The sequence below is a fragment of the Patiria miniata genome, unplaced genomic scaffold, assembly GCF_015706575.1.
Source record: "Patiria miniata isolate m_02_andy unplaced genomic scaffold, ASM1570657v1 HiC_scaffold_9, whole genome shotgun sequence".
NCBI lineage: Eukaryota > Metazoa > Echinodermata > Asteroidea > Valvatida > Asterinidae > Patiria > Patiria miniata.
Genome location: NW_024037076.1, coordinates 24988439 through 25008319, shown reverse-complemented (window position 1 = coordinate 25008319; position 19881 = coordinate 24988439). Strand labels below are relative to the sequence as shown.

Sequence of the window (19881 nt, the reverse complement as noted above, 5' to 3'; positions counted from 1 at the left end):
ATGAAGGCAGAGAGCACTCAACTGTTAAAAAAGAGCATTTGATTTATTTGACTGCTGGGTTGGCCTTGTTGAAATTGCCAGCCAGAGAGGAAGGGTATAGAAGGATTGGAAAGAATGTTGCAACCTGACGCTGCTTTTTCCTTCATATTTCATCTCAATGAAGGCCCGTAATTGTAAAAATGATGATAAGACATGAATCTGGGACTGAGAAACATTTCCAATTTTGTTAGGAAATACTTTTAAAAAAATTGTGACTCTCCATAGACTTTGTATACAATCTTTGAAGCAGCGTCAGGTTGCAACATTCTTTCTGAAGAAATATCCACACACACACAAAACACAGTAAATAGACAATAGGCTATGAACTGCTATGAGTTTTTTAAATCTTCTGTACTGTATATAAAGAAGTATCAAACGGCTAGAAATAATAATGTCATGAAAGAACATGCATCAAGAATGTTGGCATATTGAGGTATACAGGCTAATCTTTTAGTTTTCTCGGGAATTTCATTAGATGTTTTTAATTCCTTTTGTTCTACAGGGTGAGTCACAAAGAAAGTTACCCAATTTGAAGAGTATTTTTTAAATATTTGGCTTGCTTCATTTCACACAAGAAAAACATAGGGATAAAGTACATGAAAAGTTCACGTAATTTGCATACTCTATTCCCAAGTTATGTCTATTTTAATAAACAGATCACAAAACTTGGCTGTCCACCACTGATCATTTACCATTCTGTGAACCGATGAATGCCTATTGACTACAATGAAACTTGGTTGTGTAATCTGTAATACTCACCCAGCTCAATAGCTTCTAATGGCATTCCATGGACAGCTAGAAAAAAATGGTTCTTTTAGTAAAATGCTCATAACTCCTGAAAGCCTGGATCAATTTCAGCATTTTTTTTTTAAATGAGTGGAAGAAGATGCTATGTTCAGGTATACCCCATTGGTGTTTAAAATTTGATTGCTTTGTTAAAATTAAAAATCATTAATTTGGGTAACTTTCTTTTTAACTCGCCCTGTAAAGATACTTAGAAAGATCCAGTGTGTCTTGGTACTTATTGTTTTTTTGTGTAGATGTTTAACAAATGATCTAGTTGATTTACCTCGTTAGGTTTACAGAGTCATTATTGAAACCGACACTTCTCTTCCAACACGAAGTGGCGCTATCATTCTGCATAAAGTTGTGCAAAATTTAACAAAGATTTCAAGAACTATATCGTAACAACTTATGACCAGAACTTTTAAATCAGCAACACATTTTAACACTTAAAAAAATAGAGCCAAGTTCCTAATCCATGGCATACTACCCTTTTTTCGCTTCATTTGTTTTCAAATAATTATACTAATGTATATAGATCCACAAAAAAATTGCATTGCAGGGCAATTTAATTTAACAAATGAAATAATGTATTTAAACAGTAATAATTGTTGAACTGTTATTTAGCATGCTGAATATATTTTGTGAAAAGTTGTTTAAAGTTGATTATACCATAGTTTGTTGTTTACTAACTGAATCATTTGCAATTTATCCTGGACTATATAACTTTGTTGAACAAAGAGAGTTGCATGTGGAGATTTTTCTTTTATCTTTTGTTTTAATCGATTCATGTGAGTGCGAAATGATTTTGTACAAGCATTGTAAGATGCAAGGAAAACAGTTAGGTTGCCTTTTATTAGTATTGCAAGGAACAAGTGCCAGTTCATAACGCATTCCACGGTAAATTGTTGTTTGTAATTATTGCGATTGCTACAGAACCAGAAAAGATGAATTGATAAAACAACAAAAGTTTCGTCTCTTGCATCATTTTTTTTCCCATTTCATTTTGACAGCAGTGTAATTTTGTCAAGCCAATTTATGTACCTGGGGATAAACATAACAATGGGTAGATTGTGCCAAAAGAAATACGCATTTATGAAATAAAAATTACCCCCCCCCCCCAACTTTTGAAGGAAACCACTCCCATCGAAAATGCCCACAACTTTTGTGACCCTCTTTTTTTGCCAAACTTATTCATATATAGCGCCCTCTACTGATGATAGAAATTAATGTCATTCGCAAATGATTTCTCTTTCGGGCATTGCTCGGGACCATGGCTGGACAAACGGGACTCTAAATTCCTCATTTACTATCTCCATTCCCCCCCCCCCCCTCTCAAAAAAGATAGAGTTTAGTTTCTTTATAAATACAGAAGAGTTAAATACGTATTTGCAGCTTGATTCTGTGATTGTTTGGTTCCGTTTAGAAGACAAAATGTGACGCAACGTTCTTCTTACATTTCCATCCACCCGAAAACAGTCGCTTTTGATCCGCCAAGACCGCCAGTTGTCTGTTTTATTTCCAGAAAACATTGTTTTAATCACGTTTCACAATGAATAAAGGCCTACGAGGCTGCGGCCTCTAACTTCTAAGACGTCATATAAGAACAAGGTCCAACAGAATCGATTTTTTTTGTGAGATGTGTGTTTAAAAAGCATGCTTTTAATGACTTATTGCTCTTCACAGCTCCAAGGACAAACACAATGAGTGAAAGACACGTCTGTCAAATTGCCAAATGACCTTTCATTGTATTTTAATCAATTTTATCGATTACGTGACTCATCTCCGTGGTTTCAAAGAAGAGTCGTCTGCTCGCTGCCGATATCATGTTTACCTCTGTCAAGGTCACGTGTGGTCTCACGTTCGGGTCATTTCAAACGTTATTAGGGGAAGGTTGTTTCACATGCGTGCCAAATGATTACAATAAAACTTATGCACAACTCGATTTTTTTCTCATTTTTTTTTTTTTCATAAACGAATAAATCGATTAAACATTAAAAATTCAATATTTCAATTGTTTTTTTTCTTGAAATGGCATACGACAATGGTTACACACCCCTTTTGGAGAAATGAATCATTCCAATCCGAGAATATCCGGAAATTATCGAGAACAATCGATTAAGGCGTTTATATCTATCTTCGGCTCGGCCCGATCTTTGCAGTACAGAATCCCGCGACGGAGGTGTTCGTATCGTATGCAAGACTTTTTCTACACCGTGATTGAGAAGCGTAATTAAATTTCACCATCTGCAGCTTTTAGAACACATACCAAGATGGCTTCGTCCAGCGCCCCGAATGTGCAGCAACCGCATGCACCCGAACCCGTGGTGAGTAGTGCAGTTGTTAGGTTTTACAAACAGTTTTGTTCGCTTAGTGTTGGAGATTCGTTTACCATATTTACGCACTGTGTGCGTCGTGCATGATTATTATTATTAAACGTCTGATCTTGTTCAGTGTCAATTCAATCAGTTACATCTCACTCACCTCCTTAGTGATAAATGTGCATGTCTTTAATTGAAATGTCACTGTCAATAGATATATCTTGAGGTTGAAGGCCGTTCTTTACCTATTTCTCAACGTTATGCAAGTTGTTTTAAAGGGAATGATTTTATTTTGCTGTAGAAATCGCGACGTGGATACCATTTCTTCAATAACCAAAAAAAAACATTTTGGAAAAACTCTTCCCCTAAACAAATAATGTTACATTTTAATAATTTCATGCAACTTGAATACCCTAACTACACAATTCCAAAGATTATGATCGGAAAGTCTCGCACATGTAAATATTACAAGTCCAAATAGGCCTACAACTAAAATTAGGAACATAAACTTGGGAAAGCCCAAATTACAAAAAGATGCTACGGTCATTAAAATTCCAATTTTAAGATTGACTAAGGATTATTTCTTGTCAGTCCTGTCTTTTGTGTACAAAAACCTGTTATGCTTGGAATAAAATAGTTACACTTTTCATATTTAATCAAGCTATCAAATCAAGTTTGTGGTGGACAGTGTTTATAACCATGATAACCTGTTTTTCTGTTCAATTTTTTTCAAGCTCTGCACACAATGGCCAAAATTTAAACTTGTTTTTTTTCCTCCAATTAATAATATCCTGAAGAGTTGTCTCTAATTTACTGTGGCATGCATACCAATGCCCATTTCATGCCTTCTTTATTAACTATTATTATATCATCAAAAAGGCAAACTTTCAAGAAGAGACATCTCTTGCCTTGCACGCAGGTCACAAAAAAAAAATGTGTTAAGAGGATATAATTATATTTTTAATGAAATCAAACAAAACTGAAAGTGTATAATTACTAAAGTGACTCGGATTACATTTTCTTTCCATTTCACTCTTTGTCACGCATCATTTGCTGGCACTTGATGCCTACCTAAGTATCTACACAGTCCTTTTATTTTCTGTCAACCTTAACCTGGCCATGGAGCTGTGTTTATAGCTCCATGACCTGGCTGAGGTCATGCTTGAGTAAATTGAATTGTACCTCACAGCTAGTTAATCCTATTACACGAAGTGGTCCTGCTGCTGTGCATACAGTTACATTTGGGTTTATTGATCAGTTTAGTGTGATAGGCATGAGAGTTGTCAATGCATTGTGTGTGTCTAGACAGGCAACAATAACATGAACAAACTTATACATGTAGGCCTACATGAGACTTAATTCTCTTGTGTTTTACCATGGTTTTTCAAAGGCAGAGCTGTTTCAGATAATTTGTAAAAATATGGATGCCAAAAATCCCACGACTTTTATGTGTACTTTTTTTTTCTTAAATAATGGCTTCAAAATCAACAAGCTCTTGTACTGTCACTTCCTGTAGTATAAAGGTATACACTGTATTGTCATTTCCGTGTGCACTAAATCCTGCCTCGTACTGTACTTTGAATGCATTATTACTTGTTATTTTGTAAGCTTAACTTTAGCCATCTGTCAACTCGGGGCTTTTTTGTGCATCTAGGCAGTGTATTCACTGCTTAGAGCAAGGATCACAGGATGACCCATTCCCCTGTGCAGCTTTTTTTCTACAATGAGGGTCAAAGTTGTTTTTGTATCAGAGAACAATTTGGCCCTTTACAGATTATACTTGTTACTACTATTACCATATTTGCTAACTAATTTAAAGATTCAAAGGGAACTATTCAGATGACAATGCCCATATTTCCTGGTGATTTCTGATGAATTAAAAGGCTTGCTTGCAGCTTAATGAAATTTTATCTGTATCTTGGCCCGCCTAACTACTGTATTTCCACTCATAATGAAGCAATAAATTGTTCAAAGCGCAGCCATTAACCCATGATATATTATCATGATTATTGAAGCATGTAGGACTACTCAAAATTAATGGTGACAAAAAAATAATATGGTTAGTCTGCAGTGTGAATTTTTTTTGGTACTGTGAGAATATGACACCTTTCACTGTGACAGCATGACATCTACATGACGCCATGTGCTTGTGATTTAAATGTTTGCTTCAATAAAATCTTGTCAAACTGAGATACACACTTCCCCTAACTCAAAACCCCCTCCCTCATTTACATTGTACACGATGTACATGTATTACTACCGTAGTTTGGGCATGTTGGGCCTGCACAGTACTGTAAATTTGGCGTACATGTACATGAAGTGATGAACATGTACACAAATTCATGTACAGTTTTTTTTTCGAAGAGTTTTTGTCCACTTGGACCATGCAAGTTGGAATGTTTAAATTGGCCCATCCTCAACTACTGGTACTTGTTCATTGCCAACACATTTACAATATCATTAACACGTCCATGACTCATTTACTACAACTGACCCCCTACAACGTGGTACGACTACGAGAGACAAGTGTGCTGCAAGACAACCGTTTGGTTTCTGGATATGTACATTTTAGAGTAAACAAGGTTTTCAGGAGGCAAGGGTCAAGGGGTTGGGTCCTTTGTAGGACGCTTCACTAAGTGCCCTATGGACCCCATGATACCACTTGTGCAATATTACCAGGTCTTGCAAATGGAATACATGGCTTATCATGGAGGCCTAGAGAAAATAGACTGTTAGATACATAGTCATTTATGGTGAAATGTGTCCCATAAAAACAACAGTTTATTCTCTTGATAAAGTAAGTCGGGCTGATCCATATTTCCCTCTTGCCCTTTAATAAATTGAAAGTTTAAACTTCAAATTTCCCATTTTGGGTTTTGTCACTTCATTACAAATGTATTAATATTCGTGCAAATTTCTCTAATAAGTACAGTATGTGCAGCTTACATGCAACCCAGTGTTATTCCCTTGCCATAGACAAGACATGAAGGGTCATGAATACTCTACAGAAAGGTTAATCTATGTGAGGATTATAGGAACATTTTGTACACACTGTGTAGGTTGTGTTGCACTACCACTGGTGGATACTTGAGAGGAATCAGAGGATACATGGCACAGATTACCTTGTCAAAATGAATGATTTATTCAATTGTACACCATTGTAATATATTTGCGGTCATAAATTAGCGAAATCGTGGTGTATGGAGAAGAGGGATAAAATCTAGTGGGTGTCAGCTTTAGAAATCAGGATAATACATTGTAAATTCCTGTTTTCGAAAATGTATTCTTCAAAGTTTGTAGGTTTTGAAGTTCAAAAAAAAATATAAATTTTGATATAATTTGCAAATAATTTTATATTGTTTTCACTTAATTCGTTTAAGAGGAAGAAAAATGGCGTAATTAATAAAGAGACTAAAAAGTTGCAGTAAAACCTGGGCCTCATTGTCGCCCGATAATGGCCCTCGCCTTCAGCTTGGGCCATCATCGGCGACCAGGCCTGGTTTTAAAGGGAAGATACAACTTTTGCAAGAATCAAAAAATGAAATGATCAAATTATCCCAAAATATCTTACTGGATTGTTGGGGAACGACATTCCAAAGCAACCTGTAAAATTGTGGCTCCTGGTGTGCTGACGTTTTCAAGAAAACTGGTATTTTTCCAACGCTAGTAAGCCAACCAGCTTACTAACTTAATTTTTCATAATTAGTTTTTCCGCATTTTTGTTTGCAATTGATTACACGCCTGTGAAGGGGTACAACAAGCCTGCCAGACTGATTCTCTGACCTTAAAATTCCCCAAAGTCTACAAACTGCTCCATTTCATCTTAAGTGTGGTCAGGGAACCAGACTACAAGAACTTGATGTTTTTCTTGGCTTTTCCAGCATCTTCAAGCCCAAAACGTTAAACAAGTCAGTTCAACAACATTTGCTATGACATTCTAATCCCCAAAATAAGAAATCCACTTGGAAATGAAAAATTGCCAAAAGAGCAAATTTTGTATGTATTCCCTTTTTAAGCCAGACGGTTAAAATTACTCCACCACACTGGCACAACATTTTAAAACCCTCACCCAACCCAGCATGCATTTGTCCTGTGAGTCTTCCTGAATCCTTGGGATAGCATCTGTATGTGCCGGTACTTCAGGAACACGGTTCTTTTCAAGGGCATCCGGCTCCACGAAATATGTTTTTGTAATCTTTCAAACTTCTTGGGAGATTTCAAAGAATCTGACAGGGTTGTGGGTCAATCTCTGACATGTACACATACCAGGTAGGCCTAAATATGAAACTGTCATTTCTTCAGGAATTATACAACATTTGCTTTTGCTGTGTGGATGGATTTGAGAGTTACCGGTAGTATTTTATAGAAAGTATTGTTATAGTACTGACCCGATGTTTTGCATTCATCATGTAGATTCTGGAAAAACCAAGAAAAATCTTTGTTTTTGTATCTGATTCCCTGACCCTACCGGTACTGGTAGAAATGGGGGCAGTACATGTATTTGAAAAACAGGCCTTTTGCTCAACGAAAGTCAGCCGACCATCGATGGAAATTGACACTAAAAGTGTCACCAGGTGCCATGATTTCACAGGATGCTTGAGATTTGTATTCACTTACGGTCATGTGAGGTATTTCATAATAATCTGGTAGCTTTGTTTGTTGATGTCTTCAAATGTTGTTATCTTTTAACCCTTTGGGGTTTGGACATCCTTCCAGCTTTAATTTAAAGTCAGATACACTGTACATGTAGAGCTACAAAAAGTCTTCTCTCTCTTAACAGTCTGTCACGCGACACAGCCATGAGTGCCCAAAAATGACAACAAATAATTACTTTTACACCTGCAGTATGCGCTGACATTTCTGTTATCCAAACTCTACATCGGGTTTGCCTATCAAAAGGCAGATCAGCTTTCAGTGATCAGGAGATGGGCCAAGGAAGAAAATTTATCTTTCTGGCAATCATTGAGAGGAGAAGATTTTAGCGGTACCTGTGCATTAACGCCAAATGAATGAATGGGTGGAAATGAACGTGGCACTGAGCAAATAGAGCTGCGGTCATATTGGACCATTGACTCCTCCATTTATTTGGCGCTATTTGCCAAAGCTGATAACGACCATTTTCTTGAAACACGAGGTCAAACAGAATTCTCAAGTGCAATATCTAAATACCATGGACTCCTCGTGGTACGGTACATGTACTTACAAGTACATTTAAGCGCAAAGCCGGTTCAGTAATGCAAATTCATGCAAACACAAAGCACATAGACATGAATGAAACATTCACTGCAAAATTTGACAAAGTTAGAATGTGTTCAGCTGAAATAGAACCTTGTTGTAACGTCACAACTTTGCAATCACGTTCACTTTTGCGCTGGGTCTTAAGACTTCTAATAATTGTAAGCGAAGATGAAGAAGAAACTACAGATGTACATAAAAAGAATATGAGAAGCCTTAGTACTCCTGCCCACAAAGCTGATGGATCATACATGTCAGTTATCCTGCATGCAATTCATTTGATATCCACTCTTTACAAGAGTATAAAGTCTACACTTGAATTTAATCTTTTGAATGAGATCATGTTTAAAGTAAGGTGTATCAAAAGTCAAATTTGTGCCTAAGTTTTCAGTTGAAGCCTGATTGTATGCGTTTATTGTTGTGTGAAAGTATACTGTACGTGTAGCTTGTGTTAAAAATTCAGGTCATGCATTGCACTATGCTGTTTATTGCCCAACGATGGGCCGAGAGCTTCAGTCAAATAGACATATTTGTCGCTTCCTCGGAGGAATGTTTGCAACATTTCCTTTTGGACTATTTGGTTGCACTTTCCTCAATGTGGACTGCATTGAAGTACTCCAATATAGACTCCCATCTGTGTTGTATGGCATGTCTGCTACAAGCCCAATACAGATCATTTTTAATGAAATTGAAAGCAGGTTGGGACTCAACGCTGCTTTTGACATTTCAGTTTTATAGTATTCATCGTTCTGTGTCGACTGACGTACATGAGTATAATGCATTCATGTTCAGAGCACGCATCTAGGACGTGCAACAAAGGAATAACTTAAGGAGACAATACATTTTTGTAGGTTTGCGGGCTGTGCTGAGCAGTTTGGAAATCATGTACGCATTCCACATTGTACAAATCAAATAAGAGCAGTTGCAACAAAAATTAACTCAAGAAGCTAGAAGGACAATGATTTGTCCTTAAAACTCTCCTATTGTTTGATCATTCCCGGACAGTCAAAATTTTCTTCCACTTTCCTTGCCATGCATTTGTAAAGTGGAATCCGTCGACTGGAATTAGAAGCTTTTACTGCGGTGGTGTCACGCTCACGCGCATGCTGCATGCATTCTTTAAGACGAGGAGCATGCGCATGTTGGTGTTCCTATTGGTCCAAGGAGCCCGGAGTGCGTGTGTATACTACCTGGGCGCAATTCGTGCAAGCCTGTGGTGTCAATGCAGAATATGGCTGCCGCCAGATTTGTATCTGTGCTCGTAAAAATAAAGCGATCAGACTCGATCACATTCGTGTAAACACTGTAACTACAGTAGTCAAATACCATCAACAAACAAAAGAGGTAACTGGTAGGTACAGCTGGCATATCAATCACTGGCCAATCACAGCTTGGATAGATATCAAATTAACCTGGAATTGTTAGAAAGCTTAACAGTTTTTGACAGCTGTGATGGCGTAGCTGAATTAAATATCTAGCATCTTAAGTGTATTGAAATGTGATGGAATGAATAATGTTGGACGCATCAGTCGTGAGAAAAAAATACAGATTAAAATCCATTGCCAATATAGTGTGAATATACTGTACACGTACCGGTACATGTGGTACAAATGTAGGTTAAAACCAATTTTTTATTTTTTTTTATTTTAATGGGTTTTTTTCTGGTGGGGGGGGGGGGGGGGGGGGAGTCGGGAGGGGGCAGCCCGGTTGATGAAATGGCCAACCTAGTTTCCCTGGACTATCCATTTGTGATAGTGAGTCACTCTGGGGGAAGCATGTGGAAATTGACCTCAAGGAAATTCCTGTTTGGGAGTTGATTAAATTAAGACGTTAAGAACTGCAACTTGCTGGTTCATGCTCTACACAAGGCCCTCTGGGTACGAAGCCATGTAAACGGTATCAGGGGATAGTGTATGAATTGTAGAGCAATACGTAGACTAGGCGTTCGTTCACATGCGCGTACATTCAAGTCACATTTTACATTTGTAAGCAGTGAGAGTTGGTTAAAGTTTACAAATACATCATCCCAGAAATGATTTCCGGAAGTTAATGACAAACAAAGTTCTTTTGAAAGTTTTACAAAAAGGCAGATTTTTGTGCTTCAAATCAAAACATGATGTCACTGTATTAAGTTTTGAGTTCTGTTGTCAATTTTTTTTTCCCATTTAAATTTTTAAAAAATTAGAATTTGCAATGAGAAAAAATGTGAAAGCATGTTAAAAGAGCATGGGTACTGCAACTATGCGAATGCATGTTACGCTTGTACAAATTTCAGAAGTCTTCAAGTTGCGAATGTGAACACTTCCAGGAAATCGAAAATAGAGTTTGTATTTTACAAATAAATAACGTACACGCTGTGCCTGCAAATTGAATGAGCTGTCATGCATGTCAAATGTCAAGTTAAGCACTAATAACAATGAAGTAGTTAGTGCACGTGCTCCAACTGTTTTGTCAGTACTCTGTAATTTATTATTCTCCAGTGTGTGCAACTGTTTACTGCATTTTGTATTGTGCACATTTTTAGGGACCCTCAGTTCCCGCCAACAGCACAGTCAAATTATAAGATGTCCTTGGCACCTTGCAATTTATGCATGAAAAATTTATCGACCGTTTTACCCAGCCGCATCCTATCATATTGATATCGCTGCATGTGACTGCACATGTAGAACCCATGCCCCAAGCGTACATGTGTAGGTGTCGAAACGAAAATGTCACTGAACTGCTGAACAAACCGACACCGGTCCAAAAAAAAAAAAAACCAAGTCCATTTGGTTGTGCGCAGAGAGGAAACAACATCTTGACGGAGGTAGTTGGCATTCACAAAACGGCAGCATCTGCAAGGCAATTAGCCAATAGATCATTCTCTGTCACGTCGCCACGCCTTGTCTTCCCATGGGAGGCCTTTTGCCAAATTAAGAGCGTGTTTTTAAACAAACTCACTTGAAAATTACACGGTGAGACTTTTTACAAGCCAAATTTGCAGTTTAGAGGCGTGCAACTTTTCCTCGGATCCGCTGATTTCCTCGTTTTTTTTACTTCTCGTGAATGCCATTAGAAATTGAAAAATACTGAACGTTTTACAAAGTCTTGTTTGAAGTTTCCTTGTTTTTCCTTAATTCCCAGCTGCATGCCTGAGTTTACTGTCGCGTACCGGTATGCTGTACACATTATGTACATGTTCAATGTATACTTTCTGACAGAACATATCAAGAGAATTTGCTTTTGTTTTTTCATTTAGCTGGAACATATGTAGGGTAACATAAAATCTTATCAGATAAAAAATACTGCAAATACATGATAAACATGTAACTCAATTATATCGATCTGGACCCGCAACATGTAGGATAAAATTAATATTGTTGGGTTGAGGTGGTGTAGTACTCCTTCTTTATTGCATCAGAAATTGAATGCCACTAGTTCTTAACTCGCAATTATTTCAAGAAAAAGTGTAATTTAATTTTTTATTTTTTTTTAAATTACCGGTAGCAGAACTCCTTATTGTGCAAAGTATTTCTAAAGGATGGAAATTCTATACGCGCAGCCAGACAAGATTACTTCCCATTTTGTAGAGATCGGATCCAAAGCCGTTTTCTGTCCATATTAAGAACCAGTCCCAATTTGACATTTATTAAATCGGACAAATTGTTGACATTATATGCGCATTGTATTCGTTACTTATTAGATCCTTTTTAATTCAGAATCTTGGCGATACTAGTACACCAAGTTGGTAACGCTGCGTGTGCGTTCACAGTAATCCGATTACTTCTCCGGGAATCAGAAACATTTACGCTGTACTGTGTGTCTCCATTTTCATAGCAACACTTTAAAAACCTCCGAGTGTGGGTGTGCGTGTGCGTGTGCGGCACTACTAGCGTCACTCTATGCGCCTAGTGCTTTTGCGGCCTCACACACAACCGCAGCAATATACCCAGTACCAATTATGCATACGAGAGAGTCTGGCCGCCCAAATGGATCTTGGGTTGTTTTGCCCATATCACTGGACCCTCGTGCGCACGACAGCAAAGGGGGGGGGGGTCATTGCTGTATATAGTAGCGCAAAATGTCATCTCCTGCAGGCCCGGATATTCATGATATTGAGTTGTGGGTGGGTGGCGGATGGTCAGGGTACCGGGAGAGGTTGTGTTTTCTTTTCCCCGCTAAATCCCGAACATATTGTCGATCTTAAACTGGAAAGGTGGCTTGTATCCAAAAACGTCGATGTGGCGGCATCGTGTTACAACCACTGATTGGTTTGGAAACCCAGGCTTTTTCTAGGGTTGAGGTTCCACATTAAGTATGTGCACGCAGAGGCTCAACCTCGATTGCTTGTAGAGTCAATGTACACAATTCATGACTTCGGTTCTCACATTTTATCCATTAAAGTACGGTAAATTTGGACATTTGGGATGTATGCTTTTGCTCTGTCTGAGTTATAAAATTTACTTTTGCGACACTTGATTACAATGTAGGTGAACATTTTCATAATGACTCTGTGTGGTTTGCTTTTCTAGAGTGGCTTTATTTGCTTTAAGGATGTGAAAAAAAATCTAAATCCGTTTACAAATTTTCCAAAAATGTTGAAATGAAACCCGAATTATAAAAAGGGACCTATGTTCACGTGATCTTCCTTTGAGTTTAACATACAATAGCACAAATAATTAACAACGTTTTCAAACCTATTAAATTTACAAAACCTTAGAAGCACCGCAATGCTTGATTGCATTCAAGACCTGTTAACGTACTGGTACTTAATTTTTTTTCTTTTCAATGAGTGTCCGCTATTTATTATGTTAACCATTGTTGATTTATCATGTCAATCATGCTGATGTGCAGACATAATGGGGACACGTCAGTCAGCCTTTGTGACTAATGGCTAAATGTTTAAACGGTTCTTAAAATATTTTCTAGACGTTTACAAAATTAAACGCAAAGTCACATCCTTATAATTTGTTCAGACTATAGGACAATATATAGACCTGTATATTTTGGAGCAGTTTAAAGGGCAATTCTTATTGACCATGTCACAAAGTTACATGGCAGAACGTAATGATTAAATCAGTGACCATGTGTTTTGTTTGCAAAGTACTTCATTGATTGCGTTCACACTTTCAGTAAGCATTGTAATATAGTGCAGTGCACTGCCAAGCACATCCTCCAAATAAATAAATGCATAAGAGTTCTCGAAGCTGAGTGCAAGAATACTTTGGTATGTACGTAGACATGGTAGATGAAGCGTTGGCCAGCCACAAGGCAAGGAGCTACATTGTACATGTGTACATGCATACATCTGTTTAAGTTAATTGCTCAGCTTTTCAATATAGCCGTGCAGTTTGACAACAAATCTGGGAAAAGAAGGATCCTCATGGCCCTGCCCCAACCAAGGCCGAACCCAGAATACAATTTTGTGGAGGCCCAAATTTTTGTTTGTTCCCGAAAAAGTGGGTCCAAACATTTGTTGTCTCAAATTTAATATGAAAAGCAAGGGGAGGGGGTGCAAATTTATTGCTTTTGTTGAGTTTTGTGGATGGTGTACATACATGCAATGGCTGCCTTTTTTGCGATGATACATGTACTTCAAAAATAAATTGGCTTTGTTTTTTTTGTGGTTTATTTTTTTGGGGGGGGGGGGGGGGTTATGGCCCCTATTGCCCCCCACCCCCTGGATCCGCTGTTGGTTTTTATGTAAATCATTGTTAGAAAACCCATAGCTGCAGATGTTGCAAGAATGTGCCATAGAGCATGTGCTCAAATCAAAAACGTCATTGAGAATTTGATTTTCCGAAAAACACCTGGTACCCTTGTAACCCCACTCAGGGGTACAACATTTCTACAAGGGGGGGGGGGGGGGGATGTCGTTCCCCGTTTTGCGAGGCCCCTCCCCGAGAGTGGTTGTACCATTTGTTTCGTCATGGCAACCTGTCTGTACATCCAGCAGCCTTCCTTCTGCTGCTGGACTGATAAATTGATTGGACACTTTTAGCTGTCTTGCCGGCGTCCCATTGCGCATCAATCAAGTTCATCGCCTAAATGAAGATCTTTGGGTCTTGGTAGTGTTTGTCGTAAGCTCGTAATAAATTTACCCATCAGTAGCAGATAGCGTAAAAAGGTTGTCAATTGCGTAAATGCCACGCATGTGAAAAACGAATACTTGTGAATTCATTGATTGACATTTTTTTTTTTGGGGGGGGGGTTGTTACATGTATGTATTAAAATGTGAGCCCAATTTTATGTATAGGTAAATACATGCTCTGTTTGAATCCTTTGTTCCGGTACCAGGCCTAAAAAAAATACGGTTATGTTGACCCAAAATTGATTTGTGAACCATATTCTGAATTAAACTCAATTCCATTGTAAAAAACAAACAAACAATCAAACCTGTAAGCCTACCGGTACATTAAATGATTAATAGAAAATTCTTTCACTTTACTTAAATCTAAGCGTAACTATAACTTCACTTCTTTATTAACAAAATTATTACAGCGCAAATAGGATAGGGTGCAACTTGATAAAGTGTTGTTGGCGGTTGTAAGGGAGAGGCGCTTCTAGTCTTCTAAAGTATAGCACACGTTGTTTTTCTAGCTCCCCTTCCCCCATTGTAAGTAAACCAACCATCATACAACATACGTGATATGGAGCCTTTAATTAAAACAAGTAACCCCCCCCCCCCCACATGTAAAGTTATTTTTTAATCCAAACCAGGGAAATCCTCGCATACAATAATTCCAACCAGCACTCTTGCCACAGCGCCACTCCATCTCGATTCACATTTGAACCATAGAAACTATTGTTGAAAACATGCTTATTAAATACATGCTTATTTTATTGATATAATTCAATAAAGAAGGCAGTCAACGGAGAGGGCCATCGATAAGCCACAAAGGGTCAATACTGACCCATCATTGACCTCACCTATTGACCTTACAACCCAGATACAACAATAAATTCTTCTTTTCTTTTGGGTATTAATACCTGAACTCCTACACTGAGAAGTCCTTGGCTCGGCCAGCTTTAGCAGTCATCCAGGGTTGCCTTATTTGCATAAGAATAATATTAGTGAATTGAGCGGCTGGCAATCGGCCAATCCCCTTCTCTTGTCCTCATGAGGTCACCTTGGGCGTGTTTGACGTCATCAATTGGTATAGTGTGTTCTCATTGTACATGTAGATGGTTGATTGCGTGTGCGTGGTTTTCATATCAAGCAGGACCATATTGAGTTGTAGTACCGCAGGTATACACCCAGCAAGCCGGCCGGCAAAATTAACTTACTGCACACGTAAACCATTCAGACGCTGAATGAGTTGGCACGTAGCCAGGCGTAGACATTAGTCAGAGACAATTTGAGACAACTTGTCTGCAGATTAAAACCGTACAACATTCACCTTTGGCTCATTACTCTAATTAGTGATACTCCAGTCAGTAATATTCACAAATTAAAAATGGAACATCATCCGGACCTTCCGCTGGTGGTAAGTCAGTCCAGTTTTCAGTAGCACGAACAGTCAAGCTTGACGTTGTACAATACAGTCCATACATTTTTACGGTGGACGTGACATTTTCACAAATGTGTGTCCCGTGTAGATGGAATGGGTAGTGTAGTGTCGTTATTAAGAATGGTCCACTAGTGATGTATTCATGCTCTGTAAACGGTGACAAATTGTGCCGAAGTGACCGACAATAATCAGGTTTCACAGTGGGTGACCAGGGCGTTGGCCTGGGCCTACATGTGGATTTTATGTTTGGAAATTACACGTACATGAGTTGTGCCTGAGCATGGTCAATGTACTGTTATTCAGGGTGAATTTTGTACTTGTATTTTGGTTGAGGAGAAAGTGTTCCTTAAATTTGAGTATGGAATTTATAAACTGAAAGAACTGAAATTCTTTGACCATCATGTGATGCAATACAATGTGGTGTAATAATATGAAGTACATGTGTGTGTTACTTTGGTACTACATGTATACAATTGTCTATGTAGTGCATTGAATAAAAATAAAAAGACAACACTTGGCCATATTGTAAATTATGTTTAGAGATGGGCATTAACTTTTACGTGCAATTTCACATCATACGGTAAGTGGAAAAAAACTTTGACACGTTATAAATGTATTTGAATTCCAAATAGCACATTGATATACAGAGTTGCGCTGAGAAATAAGCAAAGTTTTGATGTGTGAGTAGATCGAATGCCAAAGTTTGGGCTCTGTCGCCATGGCAACTGGTTATAGTTTGTGCTGTGTTGCCGCGGCAACTGGTTTCTGTTTCAATGGGCATGTAATGTGTCCATGTTTCTTTTGTCGGATTAACTCAAGAATGTAGATCTATGTGCATTTTTTTTTCATTTTGCTTGAAAATTTTCTGAATCTCCAAAAACGACACATTTAAACAAACGTTGCTTCCAACTGGTACATGCAAGTCCCATTTCCTATAAATTTAATTAAAAGTAGTGAGAAAGCTACCTGAATAGTCAATACATATAAGGCCAAATAAAAAAAACATGTTTAGCGTTCCCGCCCACTTCCTTTTTGGAGGCCCCCTCCTTTTCTTTTTTTTTTTTTTTTTTAAACCCCCAAAATGATAAATTTTAAACAGTGACATAATTTTGGCCTCTATTTGTTGCATGTAGCCCATATAAAGCTGGTATGTCATTTCCTGAGTCCAAGTGGCGGCCAAAAAAAAAAAAAAGCTGGGTCGTGCGGCCATTTTGGAAGGAAAAAAGAAAGAAAAAAGGGCCTCCTCCTTCCTTTTTTTTTTCAAAAAGGCAGGACGCTAAAGATGGGTTTTTTTTTACTTGGCCTAAATGTGCTATTTTTTTATGCCTTAAGTTTTTATGCACTTTGGTTCACACGTTGTTAGAAAGATACGTGAAGTAGACTGTGTTTAAAAGATCTCATCTTAATTTTTACAGAGACTGAAAGAAGAAACTATTATACTCATATTACCGTGTATCATTTGTAACACACAAATGTACATACATGTATGTACGGTACCTGTGCCCATATGTACCTGTATACATGCTACCCCAATGCACAGCCGTAGCATGTGCAAAGAAACAATTTGCACAGCGCTATCTTTTCTCACCAGATACAATTGTTTCTCACATCAATTTAGAGTTTGCAGTGCACTCATACAGTGCGCATAATCAACTCCAGATATCCGTACCCTGGATCTGTGTGTACATTTTACAACAGAGTTATCCAATTAATCGTGGGATAGCCGGGGCCTCCTGCAATGACCGCGGAGTGCCGCGGTGTTGGTCAACGAACTCCGGCCCTTAATCCAGGCTCTGGAAAAATTAAATCTCTCCCGCAGTGTTTCAGTCAATTGTTGTACAACTGCCAACGATACAAGTACATGTACATGTGTATGTACATTCAAAATGTCAATGGAGAGGTTCAATACTTCGATAGTTTGCTGAAGATATCAAGGATGTACATGTTCGGTACATGTATAATGGCTAATGCATTCTTAAAAGCTTTTATAGATTTCCAAAGGCTTTGTGATATGTTTGCTTACGTGTACTTACAGTTTGCGTACATTTACATAAGTTTGGGATAAAAGTAGTCTTAATTTGATGCACTTGTACATGTACATCATACATTTATGTACACGTAATTGGACCTGTTTTGCACTAGTACAATGTACACCCGTTTTTGTTAAATTTAACGTATAACTGTTTTTGCTCAAATGAAACTACATGTAAGTACCGGGTACCTTAAGAAAATTTCAAGAAATATTTCAAGAAATGTTTATTTTACTTTTGAAATTATTTTTTACAGTAAACAAATGTGGAACAAAGTTTTTTGAGAATTGAATAAACAACCATGCAATATGTGGACATGTAACGAAGACCATTTAATATCACATTCATAATTTATTCAGTTCACTACACTGAAGTTGCATGCTCATGTATGTTTAGTGCAGTCCCTGACATGAGGACATACTGTAGCACCTTAAGGCGTGATACATTAAGTGCTTTTTGACTCACAGATTTTTTTGTCTTCTCTCTGTGTTTTCCCCCTCACAGGAGAGAGTCGTCAAGACGGAGAAGTGGGGAGATTTCAATTGCTTTCTGCAGGTAAGATACGTACCCATAAAGTCGCAATCTTTCACACATCTAGATGCGATTTATATTGCTAGAGGCTGTATTACTGTTCATATCTTGTACACAGACTTTATCGTTAATTTTATAGTTGAAGACATCAATTGTTATGCCGTGCACCTTTTTCAATATAAACCGACGCGGGGCGAACATTAAATTAGGGGAAGAATCGACCGGGAGTGTTCTTTGCACGTGTATGTTTACTAAAGCAATTTGCAAATTTGATGTCGGCGGGATGCATTAAGCTGTAACCGTAGCCAGCTGGGGGTGTTGGCGCAAGGGCATTTCTATCATGTTGAGTAAGAACGTGGTCTCACGTACAGTACTACTGCATGTACGGTATGTGCGCGTATTGTACATGTACACACACATAAATGAACATTTGTGTGGTGTCCATGCATTGCAGTGTACATTAAACATGATGCAATTATAGCCCAAGGATGTGAATTATACAAGTCGGCTTTCAACACAAGATCCAAAATTATTCCATATCCGTGTTCAATATGTGATTTTTTTTTCAAATTTGGAGTATGATTACATGCCCAGCTGGATCCAATTCCATTGCTACGTGTACGTTATGTACATGAAAAATAAAAAAAATATGCGTTTGCATATTTGGCCCATTTCTAGGGTCGGCAAGGAATTCTTTGCTTTTGCACATTCCTGCATGATTCTGTTATTAAAGATTTTGTCCAGAATGTTTCTGGCTGGTTATCTACGGACATAATGATGATCATACGGTGTAAGTGTATAATTTTGTGGTACATGTGGGTGTTTACATAAATGTGGAGGCCAGTGTGTGACATTAGGGTCAAATTTTCAAAATAACCAAATTAAATTCAGCTCCACATGGTTTTGCAGTCTAGGGTCTATATTTTGTCAAAAACAAAACCATTTTTCTGTAACATGACCCTTTTTAGAGTAGCAACATGATAAACTAGCATATGGGACACAAATTTCACCTGTAACAGTGACACCAAATTGTTAATTTCTTTTAGAGCTCTCACCAGGTTATTGTTCAGGTATGGTAAAGACATGTTGCTTTTTAAGCAATTATTTGCAACACATAAGTTAAAAAAAACTTTAACACTATCCTTGTTCAACATTTGTTGAAAATCAAATATCAAGTTTTAGGAAATTTGACATATTATGATGATTACAAAAATGTAGCTCTCACTTGACATAAAATTATATTATTTTAAGACAAACACTCACTTGTTCTCTAAAAGCAAGTTTGACAGCCAAAACTGCAACTATGAAGAGCAATGAAGATTTATCTATCCAAATGGTGTCCTCATAGGGTACATTGTATACATGTGCATATGTACAAGTACATGTACATGTACACTTAAAAAAGGATTAGCCTTAGGACAAGTGTCACAATTGGCAATGTACACAATGTAC

At 37.8% G+C, this 19881-nt stretch overlaps 1 protein-coding gene across 2 annotated transcripts in view; it reads left to right on the top strand.

Annotated features, from left to right (window-relative positions):
- The first annotated feature begins 2958 nt into the window (after positions 1-2958).
- Positions 2959-19881, top strand: part of LOC119721018 (protein NDRG1-like) — a 39022-nt gene continuing 22099 nt past the window's right edge. The window contains exons 1-2 of one of the 2 annotated variants that reach the window (XM_038190883.1): positions 2959-3149; positions 18403-18453. In XM_038190883.1, coding sequence (XP_038046811.1) covers positions 3096-3149; positions 18403-18453 — 105 coding nt within the window. In that variant the 5' untranslated portion in view covers positions 2959-3095. Of the gene's footprint in view, positions 3150-15578; positions 15845-18402; positions 18454-19881 lie in introns of those variants that run through there. The other variant, XM_038190884.1, reaches the window with a different exon arrangement.